General features: G+C 39.5%; 1 protein-coding gene across 1 annotated transcript; it reads right to left on the bottom strand.

The window, feature by feature from the left end:
• Positions 1-157: 157 nt before the first annotated feature.
• On the bottom strand, positions 158-18,316 carry LOC144631497 (uncharacterized). Its single transcript, XM_078489939.1, has 8 exons — positions 18,205-18,316; positions 5,900-5,948; positions 4,649-4,683; positions 4,396-4,458; positions 3,841-3,903; positions 3,555-3,582; positions 1,724-3,007; positions 158-283 (listed from the first exon to the last, which is right to left on the bottom strand). Exons 1-7 carry the CDS (start codon positions 18,274-18,276, stop codon positions 1,938-1,940), a joined length of 1,380 nt encoding a protein of 459 aa, XP_078346065.1. The 5' UTR covers positions 18,277-18,316; the 3' UTR covers positions 158-283; positions 1,724-1,937.
• Between the last annotated feature and the right edge of the window lie 2,962 nt (positions 18,317-21,278).

The raw sequence follows: 21,278 nt of genomic DNA, 5'->3' as shown, positions 1-21,278 counted from the left end.
CGTCCGTTAATGTATTCCTGCTCAGGCTAATGAGATTCCCACTCAAAGATTCAGCCTAGCCGGTCCCTTCTATACTACTGATGACACCCCAAGGGCTGGAGCTATGGGTTAACGTCAAATTAGACAGGTGCTCTGGGTATTATTTTCATTATTTAATGCTCATCGCAATTAGTTATCTTAAAGCATTATAGATCGATGTAAGACAACAGCACTTCATGTAACTACAGCTATAACAATGCCTAGGTTACAAATCAGTTTGTAGACAACGATACAAGTTCTCAACCTAGTGCTTAGATAACAAACCCTAGATGCTAAGCTATAAGCACTTATTAAGTAATCAAACAGTCATCCATTCAAACATTCCTCAAAAGTAACGAGAAGTTAAATTACATTTGGTTTACTCTCAAATTAAGACACAACTGTTCTTTAGACTGAGGCCTAAAATTATCCTCGATAAAAAACTTGTGAATGCTTTGCAGATACAAGGCTGCACAGTTCAACAGCAATGCACACTCCACACAAACTTGTAAATTGATGTTTGTACTAATTAATGTTTATCCCAATTAGTTATTTCAAAGCTTTATAGATCGATATAAGATCATTGCAGCACTTCATGTAACTACAGCTATAAAAAGTTCAAGGTTAAAAATAAGTTTGTAGACAACGATACAAGTTCTCAACCTGTAGCTGTAGCAACCCTTCATCTCCTACATGCTAAGCTATTAGCACTGATACATTTATTTATCAAAAAATCAGCCATTCAAACATTAATCGTTTAAAAACAAGAAGTTTAATTACATTTGGGTTACTTCCAAACATAAGACACGATTATGCTTTGGACTGAGGCCTAAAATTGTCCTGAACGAAATTCATGAGAATCATGAGGACTTAAAAGTCTACATTGTTCAACACCACTGCGCTTTCTCAGGTCTACACAAACTTGTAAACAGAGCTATCGATGTTGTAATTATTGCCGTTGTAGTAATTAGCAAACACAAGGTATGTTTGGCCTTTGTCAACAATGGCGTTTAATCCTCGGCCTCCGAAGGTTGAACTGTGCTCCTGACGCCATGTACACAACTGAACGAACTGAGTACCCAGCGATTAAGGCGATTAAGGTCAAACTTGGATAGATGCTATGGGCAACATTTTCGTTATTTAATGCTCATCCCAATTATTCTCTGGCCGAGTTGCATGTTATTAAACTGCATTTGACAGAAGTGAAACGAAGAAGTCAGTTGGCCGCCATGAATGAATTCCGTCGCGAACTCACCGAGCGTCTAGTTGATGCAAGTTTTCTAGTTTTCAGTAGAAGTAATCATCTGAGTCAGCTTTCTGCATTTCGTTTCAAGCTCTAACCCGGTTTCCATTCCGCTTTCATCAAATAACGTGCAAGCGAGCGCTGTGTTTGAAAATTCTGCTCAAAATCCCGCCGTCAAAAAGCCATGCAAGTGCAGCGCGCTCGGCTAATTAAAAGAAACGAGGATTTTTCTGCTCATCCGATCAGGATCAAATAACTTTGCCCCAGGCAATTACTAAAATTAAGAAAAAATGCCCTCTATCTCAGCCAATCAGAATTCAGAAATTTTGCCCTTTATGAGTTAAAAGTTATCTTAAAGCTTTAAAGATCGATGTAACACAGCAACACTGCATGTAACTACAGCTATAACAATGCCTTGGTTACAAATCAGTTTGTAGACAACGGTACAATTAAGTTCTCAACCTGTAGCTCTTAGTTATACAAACCCTTGATGCTAAGCTATTAGCACTGATACATTTAGTTATCAAACATTCAAATAGTCCTCATTGTTAATGAGAAGTTGAATTACATTCGGGTAATACTTCTAAACTATGACACATTTATGCTTTAGTCTAAGACCTAAATTCATTAGCAGATATAAGGCTGCATTGTTTAACACCACTGCGCTTTCTCAGTTCTACACAAACTTGTAAACGAAGCTATCGATGTTGTAATTGCTTTTGTAGTAATTAGCAAACACAAGGTATCTTTGGCCCTTGTCAACAATGGCGTCTATTCCTCGGCCTCCGAAGGTTTGAAAATCTTGGTAAAGAGTAAACTGTGCCCCTGACGCCTTGTACACAACTGAACGAACTGAGTACCCAGCACTATCTCCATGATAATTGGCAATAGCGAGGAACATTTCACCATTCACTTCAAAGGGGCGCAACTCCATAGCACCACGGGTAGGAATCTCTTGAAATAAAGCAAACTTTTCACCATCCCATTTATAGATAGGCGATTTAGTGTTGTAGTTGCTCCCTGTATAATGGTTAGCAAAAGCGAGAAAGACGTGACCGCTGGTACGGAAGAATTTTGCGCTGTATGCCCCTTGGGTCTGCATCGTTTGGGACTTCAAGAAATGACCTCCAGACCATTTGTACACGTTTGACTCGATGTTGTATTTCTTCTGAGAGTGATAATGGTTTGCATACACAAGGTAAGTCTCGTTGGCAATCACGACTGAATCGCAAGCCCTGGCACCGTCGGTAGGAATGTTCTGGTATTTCACGAATCTTCCTTTTTTCCACTTGTACACAAACGAGTCAATTGAATAAGTACTGCCATCATAGTATTCTGAAACTGCCAGGTAATGTTCTTCTTTAATGGTGAAAAACTTGAAGCCAGACGCACCATTTGTTGAAATCAGCTGGAACTGTACAAACTGGTCTCCGTTCCATTTGTAGATGACAGAGTTCTGTTTATAGCCGCCATCATGGTGGTTTGCAATGGCCATGTAGTGCACTTTGTCTATTACAAAGTGTTCAATGCCAAAAGCGCCACGGGTAGAGAGAGTTTGGTTTTGAACAAACCGCCCTTTTTCCATTTTGTAAACAACAGACTCGGCTTTATATCCTGCTTTGTTGCCATGGTAATTGGCGAACACCAGAAACAGATCATCACCAATTGAAAAGGATTTGACGGCGGCTGCTCCTTTAGTGTGAATGTCTTGAAACTTTTCAAAGAAGTGAAGACCTTGCTTACAGTCTGCGGAGAAATAGCAAACCAATATTGCATTTTTAATGAATGAAATTCCTCACCTTACATTTTTTAATGACGCTCATTTATATTGACCTTTAATGTAGTTGTTCGTTTTAGTAAATTAACAGAACATAAATATTTTATACTTTATACTTTAAGGCCCCGTCCACACAGACCCGGGTAAATTTGAAAACGGAGAAATTTGAAAACGCCGCGTAAAATGTTTTCCGTCCACATTAACCCGGGTAAATTTCAAATCGATACGCTTCATTAGTGGGCGTTTTTGAAAAACTTCGTTTTCGGTGACCGAAAACGCCGTTTCAGTGTGGACGGTTGGCCTTACCGGAAAAAAAGATGCGTTTTCAAATTTACCCGGGTCAGTGTGGACGGGGCCTTAATGTTATACTGGGCATTCTTCAGCACTTTTTCATTTTTGGGCATGTTTCGTTTGTCTTTTGTTTTAATACCTTCAGTAGCTAACAGCAACTAAACGAAATTGAAAACAGATTCTCATAACCACGAATATATTATAAATCAAACGTTTAGATCTCACCTCGATCGCAAGGGCTCGGCTTGGGTTGCTGAAATGAAATCAATTAATAATACAGTCAGTTATCGTTAAATAATTCTCTTGATTGTTGCAAAGTTAGCAATAAAGTTTGTACTACCATTTAAAGCTCTTTTTACCCCTCCCCCTTCTTTTAAGTTTCCCCTCTCTAATACGCCTCCCCCCTCCCGTCCGGAAGATGAAAATTTTAATACACCCTCCCCCTGTCTGTCTAATAAGCTATCTCAGCACTAGCTATTTATGAACATTATTTTAGAGTTAAATGTCTTACATTTCTAAGTCGTTCCACTTCTTGAGTGAGGTCTTTAAGCTTTGACTTGATCGCTGTTAGTTCCTAATAAGGTAAGTTGTAGTTCTGATTTATTAAACATAAGTGAGATATGATATGCAGTATAGGGAGTATATTAATCAACTTATCTGTTCTTCCTAAGTAAGAATCCCTGTATACCCATTTTTTTTGATTTAAATTTTGTTTTTGGCATTTTCGTTTTCCTTGTTTTCTCTTTTGAAGAGCTCATTATTTTATACCTATATAGTGCAACAAGCTAGTATTAAGCAAACAGAAATGAAAATGGTGAAAAAAGGAAACAACTGACCTGAACGACATGGACTTAGTTTGTACTTTTGTCGCTGTTTAGGTAAGGCAAAGTGAAAAAGTACAAAAAGTACTAGTAGTCACTGCACGTTTTTCTTTTGAAATCTAGTTATCGTTTGATCACAGAATATTACTCAAACTCCATTTACAATTGTTACGTTTTCTTCATGGTCATGTTAATTTTAATTTTCAAGTTATTAGTTACATGAGAATTGTTGACTCGTTACAAACCTTTATATCGCATATTCCAGGTTCGCCTTTCTTGCCATCTCTCCCTTCATCTCCCTTGTCACCCTGCAACAACACAACACACTGTTTTTTAGTTTTTCATACACCACACGCGTTGATAAATAATTCAGCTAAGGGCAGTGATGTGAAGGAGGATAGAGGGAATTAAAGCCACGGGGGTGGGGTAAGGTATATATCGGTAAGCGCTCGCCTGTAACCAATGTGGTCTGGTTATGAGGCTTTCGCACATACTGACCTTAACTCCATCCCTTCCACTCAAGCCATCTCTTCCTGCAAATAGAGAATCTGCCATTACTCAATAGCTCAATATTTAATTATAACAGTCCGTGGGTATTTTTTACGAAAGTTTGAAACAGAAAAAGAGAGAGTGAAATACAATTGTTTCCGAACTGAGTTTTACATTTTGAATTGAGAAAGATGGAATTATTTTGATTATTAAACACCAAGGTAGCTTCATTAGACAGGCCCAGGCCGCTAGCGGTCTGAGCCCCTCTCGTGCTTTCGGTTATTTTTTTTTTGTAGGAAGGGTATTGAAGGTTATGCATTCTGAATGGCTTAGACTGGTTCATCTTTCATCAGCTACTTGAAATTGCCAGGATGGGGGCGTGGGACGGAAAAAGGGCTTTCTATGTCACTTATTCTGTTTGGCTTACTACGGCTCATCTCTTATCACCCACTTGGGAGAAGGGGTTTTAAATACCATGCTTAGTACGCATTTTGTATAAAGTGTTAACTCGACAAGAAATCAGAAGAAATCCGCGCTTACACCACCAAGCAAAATAGAACCAGACAGTTAGAAAGGACTGGTACAAGATATAAAAGAAAGAGACAAGTAATATTTCATGAGTTTTAGTGAAAGAAAGAAAACAGACATCAAAGCGGTGATTTCAATTCATGATCAAAGTGGCCGTTTGACCTTGCTGGCGGCGAAGTATGGTACTATATCGTGTATCGGTTATCACGCTTCAATATAACGCAAAAAAGCAAACAACGCTACAAGACCCGTCAATAAAGCCACAGGGCTTCTTGTTACTTTCTATACCCATTCTTCCTAAGTACTTATTCCTATTTCCTATCCGGCCCTTTTACATGAAAGAGCAACTACTTAGGAGAATAAACAGAAACTAAGAGGGCCGGATCTGGAGAGAGCACTCGCTTCAGCCCCCTCCCAGGAATATTCCGTGGAGGAGGCTAATATTTTGCGCTTGTAAGCTGTTTTATCGGTAACTACATTGCCAAACTAACCTAAAGTTGGCCGTTTGCTATTTCACTGATCTGATTGGATACAGTATAATTTACACAGACACCAGCAAAAAGCTAGAAAGTAGAGAATGATCGATCTCTAAGGTAATTTAATGTACTGGAAAATTATTCAGCAATTTTGTTGTGAGCGTTAGCCCTAGAAAGGAAATCAGGAAGCACACGAGGCTAAGAAAAATTCTTTGGCTTCCGTGGAATTCGATAGTGACATAAAACGTGTACTTACCGTCACGTCCATCTCTTCCATGGCAACCACACTGATAGCTTGTCGAGGCCTGAGAAAAAAAAGAGTTGTATACTTTCTGTACTTTGCATGTGATATCGATGTGTTTAACAGTGATTTTCATCTTCAATGCGAAAAAAAGACAAAGATTGGCGAGAGGGTAATAACTAAATTTAATCAGATTTCCACAGACAGATGGAAATGGAGATATGACTATCTTTTCAAACACGCAATCAACCCCGAGGGTGACTGATCTTTCTGACCCTCGTGATGTGAATTCTTGTCTATTGCTTGTTGCGTAAAAGTACGCGCCACTACTTAAGAAAATTTGAACGTTGCATCAGTCTAAGAAATGAACTGTACAGTGGGCAAAGGGACCATGTAGATCCATAATATGACATTTTGCTATTTTTAGAACAAATTGTGCTACCCGCGAAGTCATTAAACGGGGCGGATACACGCAAATTTGGGTCGGCTCAGGCGTGGATGGTGATGAGTTGCGCATGTGCTAGCGACACGCAAGTCGCAGTTAACAAAGGTCTGTTGTCTCTGCCGACTATGACTCCTGATAAAGAAAAAGGGAATACCGAATATATCAAATGAAACAGTGAGCAACAGTGATCAAAATAAAAATCAGGAACATTATTTCGATTTGCCCAGGTTCCTTATCCTCTGAGGCTGTGTAAGCATTGCCTGGCAGGAACTTTTTCCCATCTACTTAGCCTGCGCCGTATGGATAAAACACAACAAACGCAACAAGTAAAACATTCTGTCGTGTCTTTCGCAAATCTCACCTTTCACTATAGTGAATGTGCAACAAGTAAACTGCAGGACGTGATGTTATGTGTTGACCCGCAATTTTTTAAGGTGCGGCGTTCTTAGCTATGAAATTGCGTCTAGAGTTATATTACATTAATATCACATGCATGGCTCTTAGCCAGATATCATTGTTGGATGACAGAAAAAATGGGTCAAGTCAAATGTTTCTATACCCGGAAAATAGTTAACTAGTTTGCTAATACGTCCAGGATCTATATTTAGGATACCAAAGGTGCCACCTTTTATGCCAAGTCAAAGGCCTCTACCCGAAAAATAGCTGCCAATTGTTGTCTGCGTTACGTCCAGGGAACAATATTCAAGATACTATAAAAGGTGTTTCTTGTCCTTTACCCCTGAACCGCTGAATTTCTTTAAAAATAGAGCGGCTAGCAATTATATGCTACAGATGCCTATTTCTGGCTGTTTTCTCAAGAGACTGCAGACAAACGGTGCAAAACTTCATTTTTAGATGAAAACTACGATAGAGATAGAAAAAGATATACTATTTTATGTTTTTGGGTCTTTTGCGTGCTTTTTTCTTTCGTCTTCTTTTTCTTTCTCTTTTTGTGGTTTTTTTTTTGGCCTTTAGTCGTCTTGTTACCTTTGGAAACGTTTCTACCAAAGCGTCCAGGAAAGTGAACATTTTTATAACCAAAGTGGTCGGGAGTACAAATTCGTAGTTTTAGTGCGTGTATATATCCGGCTTGATTCATCCCATCTTGCTCCGATCATTAAGGTACATATGCTGTGTAAGATATCAAGTATTATAAAGACAGAAGGGAACGAAAAAGATTAGTGAACGTGCACTTTCTAATCGACGACATTTTCAAAGCAAATTGCCTTGAGAGCGCAGCGGGTGTTCATTCTCCATTCTCCAGGTGCTATTTCTTGAAAGCAAAGCTTAACAAAAACGACTTCAGTTAAAGAAAGCATAGCTTGCAAACTAAAGACTTTCTTCTTGGCATGTCTTAGCACAGGGATAACTACTGGAGCAGGAAATTTATCAGCAAAGATGACGAGGAGGAAAACAGTGCTACAGGGGGAACGGCGAAAATATTAACAAAACCGTTCACAAATCTGAATCAGAATTTAATATGAAATTCAAAAAGTAGAATTGGTTTTGAACGCTTACACAAAAAACCAAAAAGCTAGTCTGCCAGTATTTTTTTTTAATTCGCGTGCATCTATCAGACGGAGTATTATGTTAGAGGGAGTCGTTTGAGAATTAATTTTTTTGTTGTTTTCTGCACCTAACAAAGTTCCACGAAGGAAGATAATGTTCCTACAATGGAAGACTTGAGCGATGTTTCTAAAGACGACTCAACCGGCTTTTCAAATGAAACACAAATCGAGATACTGGTCAATGCAGACACATCAGGTCGTGTATTGGACATGGATGCATCAGGTCTGGAAAATGATTTCGAGAAACAAAAAGATAATGCGGCAACTAAAGTTAAAATGAGCTATCAATCTTTCACCAAAAAATTGTAATATGTAGTTAGAGATTTATTTCGATTTGTTTATTTCTAGTGATTTGTTTATAAATAAAAATAAATTAACAATAAACATTTACAATTGACCCCTTGTAAGTAGTTTTGTGGCGTCACTTCAAAAAAACGAAAACAAAAATAGCATTTATGTATCAATATCATCGTTCCTAAACCGGTCTCGATCTTCCCAATCGAAACAGCGTTGTTAATGTTTGGTTTATTACAGGGACGGCGGAGCCGGGGGGCTGGGGGGCTTTAGCCCCCCCCCCCACACTTTTTCCGAAAAAATAAAGACTTATTAAGAGAAGGGTCTTTTAAGCCCCCCCACTTCAAGTCACTAGTCAGCCCCCCCACTTGGAAAATTGCTCCGCCGTCCCTGTATTACAGCCTATAATGGCCCAGAGAAAATTTGACGCTGCCAAAAATAGGACTGATAGCGGACACTTGTCCGCATTCTATAAGTTTTATAACATCTGTTGGGTTTTTTACCGAAAGGTTCTTGTCGTGATTTTGAAATTAATTTTGAATTAATACATTGTAACAATTTATTATGTGCTTTGTTTTGTCATGTTCTACGTACAGAAGAGACGTTCGCAAACCAAGTGTCGAATGTTTGGTTTTTGATTCTGTTATTTTTGTGGTGAGAGCGTGTAAGTTGCAATGATTTTGTGAAAAACTTTACAAAACGCAAAGCCAAATTAAAGACATCCTCATGGTACTCTCAGCTCATCTAACTAAGTAGTTTTGTTTTGTTTGTTGTTGGTTTTTTCCATTCAGACGGGATGAAATTAAACGCGCTTGCCATTAATTAATCGCTTGAAGACATTGGCTCCAATCCACTTCCTTTCATCTTTTTGGCAAACATATTATCGGAAGCCGATTTTATTCGTGAGTAAACAGCTTCTTTCAATTTTCCAGCTTTGCCTTTGCGCTGAATTGAGCAGGGAGCGTGAAGAATCTTAACTTAGTTTAACGTTAATATCCAGTGATAGCGACTTGATTTGTCCTCGTTACGCAAAAGCGACCGAAGAAGCTTGTTTGTCGCGCAATGATCTGCACGGGGCCATTTTCTTGTCAGCGGGTCGCGAAGAAAAATACTTTTCAGAGCGCGCGCGGTCATCAACAAGAATTGGTTACCTCGAATTTTGTTAAAAGTTTAATGCAAAAAAGTGCAATTCGTTTATAAGACTGAAAGCGTTATGGGGAGAGCAGCGAGAAACCAGAATATGGGCTAATAAACTAGGTAGATAGCAACTACAAAGCATCTGAATTATACTTTTTTGGGGGCAGGGATAGCCTGCGAATACAGCCGCCTCTCATTCGCGTCCCGCAACGAAGAGCGAAACTTCGCAGGCTAGGGCAGGGATGCCTGCACATGATAGTCTGTTGTTGCTCTTCCCCTGCTGCGATGCAATGACTACACATTACAAGAGTTTCCAAGACGATGAAAGTAGTATTGTAGGGACCGGTTAGACCAGTAAATTGACAGGAATCCCATTTGCGTGAGCAGCATAAAATTAACATTTAAGCCACTACTGCGATCCAAAGTCTGATTCCTGCTCAAAGATCCGGCCTAACCGGTCCTTACTATACTACTAATGACACCCCAAAGTCTATATCCGGCGCTGTGGGTTAACGTCAAATTCGACACGTGCTATGGCAATATTTTCATTTTTTAATAATCATTTCAATAAGTTATCTTAAAGCTTTATAGATCGATGTAAGACAACAGCACTTCATGTATCTACAGCTATAAGGTAACAATTTCAAGGTTACAAATCAGTTTGTAGACAACGATGCAAGTTCTTAACCTAAAGATCTTAGTAATACAAACCAAAGATGCTAAGCTATCAGCACTGATACATTAAGTCAACAAACAATTATCCATTCAAACATTCCTCATTGAAAACGAGAAGTTTAATTTCACTTGGGTTACTTTCAAAACTAAGACACAATTATGCTTAGACCGAGGCCTAAGAATTGTCCGCAACGAAATTCATGGGAATCATTAGCAGTTAAAAAGTCTACATGGTTCAACACCACTGCGCTTTCTCAGTTCTACACAAACTTGTAAACAGAGCTGTCGATGTTGTAACTGCCGCTTGTGTAGTAATTAGCAAACACAAGGTATTTTTGGCCTTTGTTAACAATGGCGTCTACTCCATGACCTCCGAAGGTTTGATAATCTTGGTAAATAGTAAATTGTGCTCCTGACGCCTTGTACACAACTGAACGAACTGAGTATCCAGCACTATCTCCATGATGATGGGCAATAGCGAGGAACATTTCACCATTTACTTCAAACGGGCACAACTCCATAGCACCACGGGTAGGAATCTCTTGAAATAAAGTAAACTTTGCACCATCCCATTTATAAATAGGTGAGTTAGTGTTGTAGTTGCTCCCTGTATAATAGTTGGCAAAAGCGAGAAAAATGTGACCATTGAAGCGAAAAAATTTTGCGCTGCGGGCCCCTTGGGTCTGGATCGTCTGGGACTTTAAGAAATGACCTCCAGACCATTTGCACACTTTTGACTCGATGTTGTATTTCTTCTGAGGGTGGTAATGGTTTGCATAGACAAGGTAAGTCTCGTTGGCAATCACAATTGAATCACAAGCCATGGCACCGTCTGTAGGAATGTTCTGGTATTTCACGAACCTTCCTTTCTTCCACTTGTAGACAAACGAGTCGATTGAATGAGTACTGTCATCGTGGTATTCTGAAACGGCCAAGTAATTTTCTCCTGCAATGGTAAAAAACTTGAAGCCAGACGCACCATTTGTTGAAATCACCTGGAACTGTACAAACTGGTCTCCGCTTCATTTGTAGATGACAGAGTTCTGTTTATGGCTGCCATCGTAGTGGTTTGCAATGGCCATGTAGTGCACTTTGTCTATTATGAAGTGTTCAATACCGAAAGCACCATGGGTAGAGAGAGTTTGGTTTTGAACAAAACGGCCGTTTTCCATTTTGTAAACAACAGACTCGGCTTTATGGTTTAATTTGTCGCCATGGTTATTGGCGAACACCAGAAACAGATCATCACCAATTGAAAAGGATTTGACGGCGACTGCTCCTTTTGTGGGAATGTCTTGAAACTTTTCAAAGAAGTGAAGACCTTGCTTGCAGTCTGCGGAGAAGTAGCAGACCAATATTACATATTTAATTAATATAATTCCTTACCTTACGTTTTTAGTGACGCTCATTTTAAATTTACTTTTAATGTAGTAGTTCGTTTTAGTAAAGTAACAGAACATAAACATTTAAACAGCAATTACACTTTCAAATGTTATACTGGGCATTTTTCAGCACTTTTTCATTTTTGGGTATGTTTCGTTTGTTTTTTGTTTTAATATCTTCAGTAGCTCACAGCAACTAAACGAAATTGAAACAGGTTCTCACAACTACGAATATATTATAAATCGAACGTTTAGATCTCACCTCGATCACAAGGGCTCGGCTTTAGTTGCTGAAATGAAATCAATTAATAGCACAGTCAGTTATCGTTAAATATTTCTCTTGATTGTAGCAAAGTTTGCAATAAAGTTTGTACTACCATTTAAGCTCTCCCCCCCCCCTCGCTTCTTTAAAGCCTCCCCTCTCTAATACGCCTCCCCGGCCCCCTCCCGTCCGGAAGATGAAAATTTAAATAAACCCTCCCCCTGTCTCAGGACTAGCTATTACATCTCGGAGACCCAGGGGCAGTTAGTGGGGCGAAACGAAGGAATAAATCGGCAGAAATCGTAGCGATTTATTCCTTCTTTTCGCCCCACTTACTGCGCCTGGGTCTTCGAGGATGTAGCTTTTAATGAACGTTATTTTAGAGTTGGATGTCTTACATTTCTAAGTCGTTCCACTTCTTGAGTGAGGTCTTTAAGCTTTGACTTGATCGCTGTTAGCTCCTAACAAGGAAGTAATAGATTTCATTTGTTAATCTTAATCACTTTATCTATCATTCGTAAGTACGAATCCTCGTATACCCATTCCTTTTCTTTTGTTTTTGGCATTTTCGTTTTTCCTAATTTTCTGTTTTAAAGAGCTTATTATTTTATATCTATATAGTGCAACAAAATAGAACGAGTCATGGACTTAGTTTGTACTTCTGTCGCTGTTTAGCTAGGTATGGCAAAGTAAAAAAGTACAAAAAGTACTGGTCACTGAATATTACTCAAACTCCATTTACAATTGTTCAGTTTTCTACATGTTCATGTTAATTTTAAAGGGACTATGTCACGGATTTTCCCAGATTTTTGAACCGCCAAAATTTATATTTGTGTCGCATAAAATCTGAAAATAATAGTCCATTTTTATTAAAAATTGCTATATTAGAGCACTGAAACTGTTGACTAGCATTATTGGCTATTACTAGGCTTTATTGAAACAAATGGACCCCTTCTAACTGTCAGCATCCATCCACCATCCAAAGCAGAGATTGTTAGAGCTGTGAAACAACTGAAGAATGGGAAGGCAGCAGGACCAGACGGGATTCCGCCTGAAGCACTCAAAATCGATCCTAACAACACAGCAGAAATGCTACATCCACTTTTCCTTAAGATCTGGGAAGCAGAGAAAGTTCCAACAGAATGGAAGCATGGTTATCTGGTGAAGCTGCCCAAAAAGGGAGATCTTGGACTCTGCAACAACTGGCGTGGAATTATGCTTCTCTCCATCCCAAGCAAGGTATTCTGCCGCATTATCCTTGAAAGGCTTAAGGACGCCCTGGACAAACAACTGCGATGTAATCAGGCAGGGTTTAGGAAAGATAAATCCTGCACTGACCACATTGCCACTCTAAGGATAATCATCGAACAATCCAACGAATGGCAGACTCCATTATACATGAATTTCATCGACTTCGAAAAGGCTTTTGACAGTGTTGATAGGAACATCATCTGGCAACTCATGCATCACTATGGAATTCCATCAAAGTTCATCAAGCTGATACAGGACCTATACGAGTCGTCATCTTGTCAAGTCATTCATAACGGGAAGCTGACAGAATCTTTCGAAGTGAGCACAGGAGTTCGTCAAGGGTGTTTGTTGTCTCCGATGATCTTCATCATGGTGGTCGATTGGATTATGAGAGAGGTGGAAGATCAGGGTAAGACAGGAATCCAATGGACACTAACAACTCAACTCCACGATTTGGATTATGCAGACGACATATGCCTTCTTTCCCAAAAACTACAACATATGCAAGCCAAAACCAACAACCTGGCACAGATTGCAGAGACAACCGGCCTCAGGGTGAGCAAAGAGAAAACCAAAGTGATGCGAACCAAAAGCAAGCAGCGGGGCAAAATTAAGTTGAATGGCGAGGATCTGGAAGATGTCGAAAGTTTCACTTATCTAGGCAGTATCATCACAGTCACTGGAGGAACTGAGGAGGATATGAAGTGCAGAATTGGTAAAGCGAGACTGGCATTCAACATGCTTAGACCAGTCTGGAATGCCTCCTCGATTTCCACCAAAACCAAGTTGCGCATCTTCACCACAAATGTAAAAGCTACGCTTCTCTATGGCTCAGAGACCTGGAAAGTGACACAAGCTCTATCAAATAAGCTACAAAGCTTTGTCAACAAGTGCCTCAGAAAGATCCTCAAGATTCACTGGCCAGAAAAGATCAGTAACAAAGAACTTTGGAGCAGGACAGGACAAGAGCACATACCAACTGAGATAGCAAGAAGGAAATGGGCTTGGATCGGCCACACACTAAGAAAACCAGGCACTGACACCACCAAGCAGGCCTTAAAGTGGAATCCGCAGGGGAAAAGAAAGGTGGGAAGACCTGCTAAGACCTGGAGAAGATCAACTGAGGAGGAGTTAAAGAAAGCTAACATCAGCTGGAACGCAGCAGAGAAGGCGGCAGCAAATAGAGTTCGGTGGCGAAGCATTGTTGACGCCCTTTGCTCCACCAGGAGCCTAAAGGAATAAGTCAGTAAGTCAGCATTATTGGCTGCGAATGGCGCGGATGGAAACGGATTGTAATTTGAAAACGTTAGGCAAACGTTTTCAAATTGTTTCCGCGCGTCTTCAAAAACTTGATATTTATAGCCGTAGCTTGATTTCTATCCACAAATTATGATAATATCTTCATTTAGATGTTGAAAGATACTGTTTTTATGGGTTAAGTTGCCTTCCACTAATTTCAGAACAGTTTAGACCAAAAATCTGCGAAATCTCCGTGACATAGTCCCTTTAATTTTCAAGTTATTAGTTACATGAGAATTGTAGACTCGTTGCAAACCTTTATATCACATATTCCAGGTTCGCCTTTCTTGCCATCTCTCCCTTCATCTCCCTTGTCACCCTGCGAGACCACAACACACTGCTTTTTAGTTGTTCATACAACACACGCGTTGAAAAATAATTCAGCCACGTGCAGTGATGTGAAGGAGGATAGAAGTAAAGCTACGGGGGTGGGGTAAGGTATATATCGGTAAGCGCTCGCCTGTAACCAATGTGGTCTGGTTATAAGGGTTTCTTACTGCTAGTTTTCAACGTAAAGCGCACATACTGACCTTTACTCCATCCCTTCCACTCAAGCCATCTCTTCCTGCAAATAGAGAATCTGCCATTACTCAATACCTCGATAGTTAATTATAACAGTCCGTGGGTATTTTTTACGAAAGTTTGAAAGAGAAAAAGAGAGAGTAAAATAAAACTCTTTTCGAACTGAGATTTACATTTTGAATTGAGAAAGATGGAATTATTTTGATTTAAACACCAAGGTAGCTTCATTAGACGGGCCCAGGCTGCAAGCGGTCTTCGCCCGTCTCGTGCTTTCGGTAATTTTTTTGTAGGAAGGGTATTGAAGGTTACGCATTCTGATTGGCTTAGACTTAGTCATCTTTCATCAGCTACTTGAAATTGCCAGGATGGGGGCATGGGACAGAAAAAGGGCTTTCTATGTCACTTATTCTGTTTGGCTTACTACGGCTCATCTCTTATCAGCCACTTGGGAAGATTGATTTTAAATACCATGCTTAGTACGTGTTAACTCGACAAGAAATCCACGTTTAGACCACAAAGCAAAATAGAACCAGACAGTTAGAAAGGACTGGTACAAGATATAAACGAAAGAGACAACTAATATTTCATGAGTGTTAGTGTAAGAAAGAAAACAGACATCGAAGCGATGATTTCAATTCATGATCAAAGTGGCCATTTGACCTTACTGGCGGCGAAGTATTGTACTATATCGTGTATCGGTTGCAACAGGGCTTCTGATTACTTTCTATACCCATGCTTCCTAAGTACCGTTATTCCTATTTCCCATCCTTTTATATGAAAGAGCACCTACTTAGGAAAAGAAACAGAAACTAAGAGGGATCTGGGGAGGACACTCGCTACAGCCCCCTCCCAGGAATATTCCGTGGAGGAGGCTAATATTCTGCGCTTTTAAGCTGTTTTATCTGTTCCTACATTGCCAAACTAACCTATGTTGGCCTTTTACTATTTCACTGATCTGATTGGATACAGTCTAATTTACACAGACACCAGCAAAAAGCTAGAAAGTAGAGAAACACCCCTCTGTAACAGACCCAGTGGAACCCGACCCAGTGGAGTATTTTCCCCTACCCAGTGGAAATTTAGTCTCCCCGGTACCCAGCGAAAATTTTGATTTTGCCCGCCTATTTTTATGCTTCCCCAGTGACTGTGCGGTGTGACTTCTATCGAATAAACCTATTTAAAAAAGAGCCCAAATAAGCCGACCCAGTGGGAAATTGGTCAACCCCAGTGACTTTTTTCTGAAAACCCAGTGAAGACAAAGATTCCACTGGGTCTGTTACAGAGGAGTGTAGAGAATGATCTCTAAGGTAATTTAATGTGCTGGAAAATTATTCAGCAATTTCGTTGTGAGCGTTAGCCCTAGAAAGGAAATCGGGAAGCACACGAGGCAAAGAATAAACGGCATGTAATACATGCAGAAGCGATGACGTTTCACAAGGGATCTTACATAATTTTCTGAGGAAATTTGTCAAAAACTAACGTAAATAAAAGTAGCTGACGCCTTGTTCATGATTAATAATGGTAATAGGACTGAGTGGAGTCCAATTCGGTCTGTAATCATACGAGTGATAAACAAAATCGGACGACCGCGAAGCGGGAGTCCGATTTGTTTAATCACGGGTATGATTACAGACAGAATTGGACGACACGAAGTCCTGTTACCAATTAATCAAAACTATGACAAAATTTGAGAAACAAACTAACCTTTAGTCAAATGGTTTAACGTTTTTATAAAAACTGAAAAACATAACAGTTTACTCAACAAAACGCACAACAACAGCGCGCGCAAAATGACGCGTACTGTCCAATTACACAGGCATGACGCGTAAACTGTCCTATTACACTGTCCAATTACAAGCATGACGCGTACACTGTCCTATTAGTGCTCAAATCGGGCTGCTGATAACCAATCACCGATCGAGAATTTTGTTATAGTTTTGATTAAGACTGTTATCCAACTGCAGCTTGCATTTTTTAAAACTAAGAAGCAATGTTAGTGATTGTATAAATAACATAGTTAGGATCTGATGGAATTCAAATAAATACAGTAGTTATGAATTTACAGCTCAAGGATGCAAAGTTAAAAATACATTTTCTTCGTAGATCACAGTTGCCCAATTGTACAACAGAAATATTTTATTTTATATTTTTTGTTTAGATTTCCCTATGTTGACTCAACAAAGATTACGTTATATTATAGCGTGACTTGCGATAAACGACATACGATACGCGGGAGCTAGCTTTTAAGCTGCGAGAAAGGTCAAACGGTCTCTTGCTCACAGCGGCCCTGTATCTTTTAAGAATTAAAAAATTTCTGTCTACTAAATCTAACAAATCCCATCATATAAAATTTAGTCTCTTTCGTTTATACATTGTAGTGTTCCATTCTAACTACACGGGAGTATTTTGCTTTTGTGTTCTACGCGGCGATTTCTTGTTATTAAGTTAAACTTGATTTCTGTTCAATTGCGCTAAACGGATCCGGTCGATCGGGTGCCTGCATTAAAGCGATGACGTCATCAGTGCACGTCATCGCGTCATCGCTTAAAAATTCATTGGCTTCCGTGGAACTCAATACTGACGTAAAACGTGTACTTACCGTCACGTCCATCTCTTCCATGGCAACCACACTGATAACTAGTCGAGGCCTGAGAAAAAAAAAAAGAGTTATATATTTTGCATATGATGATATAGATGTGTTAAACCGTGATTTTCATTTTCAATGTGAAAAAAGGCGAAGATTGGCGAGAGGGTAACTAAGTTTAATCAGATTTCCACAGACATATGGAAATGGAGATATGACTATCTTTTCAAACACGCGATCAACCCCGAGGGTGATTGATCTTTCTGACCCTCGTGACGTAAATTCTTGTCTATTGCTTGGTGCGTAAAAGTACGCGCCACTACTTTTTTTAATATAATTTGAACGTAGCATCAGACAAAGAAATGAACTGTACAGTGGGCGAAGGGTCCACGTAGATCCATAATAGAACATTTTGCTATTTTTAAAACAAATTGTGCTACCCGCGAAGTCATAAAACGGCGCGGATTCACGCAAATTTGCGTCGGCTCACGCGTGGATGGTGCCTGAGTTGCACGAGTTGAGTTGCATATGTGTCAGCGGCACGTGAGTCCCGGTTAACAAAGATCTGTTGTCTCTCCCGAGTATGACTCCTGACAAAGAAATAAGGCAATACCGAATATATCAAATGAAACACTGAGCAACAGTGGTCAAAATAAAAATCAGGAACATTATTTCCAATTGTCCCTCCTTTTACTCTGAGGCTGTGTAAAACACTATGAAGCCGTGATCGAGAGGCGACTCCATACTCCCAGTTTGTCGGAATAAATGCGTTTGATAATAAAACGCTTAGCAGAACGGTTGAACAAGAACACTGTTTTGATAAAGTCGATCAGTAGCTGGGCTGCACGATATGCATGGAAGTAATATGAATGGAGGTTAGGAAAGAGGCTTGCTACTTTACCTGACTTTGTTGGTTTGAATCCACAAGGACGTAAAGTAGGATAAAACACAACAAACGCAACAAGTAAAACATCTTGTCGTGTCTTTCGCAAATCTCACCTTCCACTATAGTGAATGTGGAACAAGTAAACTGCAGGACGTGATGTTATTTGTTGACCCGCAATTTTTTAAGGTGCGGCGTTCTTATCTATGAAATTGCGTCTAGAGTTGTATTACATATCAGATGCATGGCTCTTAGCCAGATATCACTGTTGGATGACAGAAAAAAATTGGGTCAAGTCAAATGTTTCTATACCCGGAAAATAGTTAACTAGTTTGCCAATACGTCCAGGATCTATATTTAGGATACCAAAGGTGCCATCTTTTATGCCAAGTCAAAGGCCTCTACCCGAAAAATAGCTGCCAATTGTTGTCTGCGTTACGTCCAGGGAACAATATTCAAGATACTATAAAAGGTGTTTCTTGTCCTTTACCCCTGAACCGCTGAATTTCTTTAAAAATAGAGCGGCTAGCAATTATATGCTACAGATGCCTATTTCTGGCTGTTTTCTCAAGAGACTGCAGACAAACGGTGCAAAACTTCATTTTTAGATGAAAACTACGATAGAGATAGAAAAAGATATACTATTTTATGTTTTTGGGTCTTTTGCGTGCTTTTTTCTTTCGTCTTCTTTTTCTTTCTCTTTTTGTGTTTTTTTTTTTTGGCCTTTAGTCGTCTTGTTACCTTTGGAAACGTTTCTACCAAAGCGTCCAGGAAAGTGAACATTTTTATAACCAAAGTGGTCGGGAGTACAAATTCGTAGTTTTAGTGCGTGCATATATCCGGCTTGATTCATCCCATCTTGCTCCGATCATTAAGGTACATATGCTGTGTAAGATATCAAGTATTATAAAGACAGAAGGGAACGAAAAAGATTAGTGAACGTGCACTTTCTAATCGACGACATTTTCAAAGCAAATTGCCTTGAGAGCGCAGCGGGTGTTCATTCTCCATTCTCCAGGTGCTATTTCTTGAAAGCAAAGCTTAACAAAAACGACTTCAGTTAAAGAAAGCATAGCTTGCAAACTAAAGACTTTCTTCTTGGCATGTCTTAGCACAGGGATAACTACTGGAGCAGGAAATTTACCAGCAAAGATGACGAGGAGGAAAACAGTGCTACAGGGGGAACGGCGAAAATATTAACAAAACCGTTCACAAATCTGAATCAGAATTTAATATGAAATTCAAAAAGTAGAATTGGTTTTGAACGCTTACACAAAAAACCAAAAAGCTAGTCTGCCAGTATTTTTTTTAATTCGCGTGCATCTATCAGACGGAGTATTATGTTAGAGGGGGTCGTTTGAGAATTAATTTTTTTGTTGTTTTCGGCATCTAACAAAGTTCCACGAAGGAAGATAATGTTCCTAGAATGGAAGACTTGAGCGATGTTTCTAAAGACGACTCAACCGGCTTTTCAAATGAAATACAAATCGAGATACTGGTCAATGCAGACACATCAGGTCGTGTATTGGACATGGATGCATCAGGTCTGGAAAATGATTTCGAGAAACAAAAAGATAATGCGGCAACTAAAGTTAAAATGAGCTATCAATCTTTCACCAAAAAAAATTGTAATATGTAGTTAGAGATTTATTTCGATTTATTTATTTCTAGTGATTTGTTTATAAATAAAAATAAATTAACAATAAACATTTACAATTGACCCCTTGTAAGTAGTTTTGTGGCGTCACTTCAAAAAAACGAAAACAAAAATAGCATTTATGTATCAATATCATCGTTCCTGTATTACAGCCTATAATGGCGCAGAGAAAATTTGACGCTGCCAAAAATAGGACTGATAGCGGACACTTGTCCGCATTCTATAAGTTTTATAATATCTGTTGGGTTTTTTACCGAAAGGTTCTTGTCGTGATTTTGAAATTAATTTTGAATTAATACATTGTAACAATTTATTATGTGCTTTGTTTTGTCATGTTCTACGTACAGAAGAGACGTTCGCAAACCAAGTGTCGAATGTTTGGTTTTTGATTCTTTTATTTTTGTGATGAGAGCGTGTAAGTTGCAATGATTTTGTGAAAAACTTTACAAAACGCAAAGCCAAATTAAAGACATCCTCATGGTACTCTCAGCTCATCTAACTAAGTAGTTTTGTTTTGTTTGTTGTTGGTTTTTTCCATTCAGACGGGATGAAATTAAACGCGCGCGCTTGCCATTAATTAATCGCTTGAAGACATTGGCTCCAATCCACTTCCTTTCATCTTTTTGGCAAACATATTATCGGAAGCCGATTTTATTCGTGAGTAAACAGCTTCTTTCAATTTTCCAGCTTTGCCTTTGCGCTGAATTGAGCAGGGAGCGTGAAGAATCTTAACTTAGTTTAACGTTAATATCCAGTGATAGCGACTTGATTTGTCCTCGTTACGCGAAAGCGACCGAAGAAGCTTGTTTGTCGCGCAATGATCTGCACGGGGCCATTTTCTTGTCAGCGGGTCGCGAAGAAAAATACTTTTCAGAGCGCGCGCGGTCATCAACAAGAATTGGTTACCTCGAATTTTGTTAAAAGTTTAATGCAAAAAAGTGCAATTCGTTTATAAGACTGAAAGCGTTATGGGGAGAGCAGCGAGAAACCAGAATATGGGCTAATAAACTAGGTAGATAGCAACTACAAAGCATCTGAATTATACTTTTTTGGGGGCAGGGATAGCCTGCGAATACAGCCGCCTCTCATTCGCGTCCCGCAACGAAGAGCGAAACTTCGCAGGCTAGGGCAGGGATGCCTGCACATGATAATCTGTTGTTGCTCTTCCCCTGCTGCGATGCAATGACTACACATTACAAGAGTTTCCAAGACGATGAAAGTAGTATAGTAGGGACCGGTTAGACCAGTAAATTGACAGGAATCCCATTTGCGTGAGCAGCATAAAATTAACATTTAAGCCACTACTGCGATCCAAAGTCTGATTCCTGCTCAAAGATCCGGCCTAACCGGTCCTTACTATACTACTAATGACACCCCAAAGTCTATATCCGGCGCTGTGGGTTAACGTCAAATTCGACAGGTGCTATGGCAATAT

This window comes from Oculina patagonica, chromosome 1, assembly GCF_052425735.1.
Source record: "Oculina patagonica isolate OP01 chromosome 1, crgOcupat, whole genome shotgun sequence".
In the NCBI taxonomy this organism is placed as follows: domain Eukaryota; kingdom Metazoa; phylum Cnidaria; class Anthozoa; order Scleractinia; family Oculinidae; genus Oculina; species Oculina patagonica.
The sequence above is the reverse complement of the archived record's forward strand: the minus strand, read 5'-3'. Positions and strand labels throughout refer to the sequence as shown.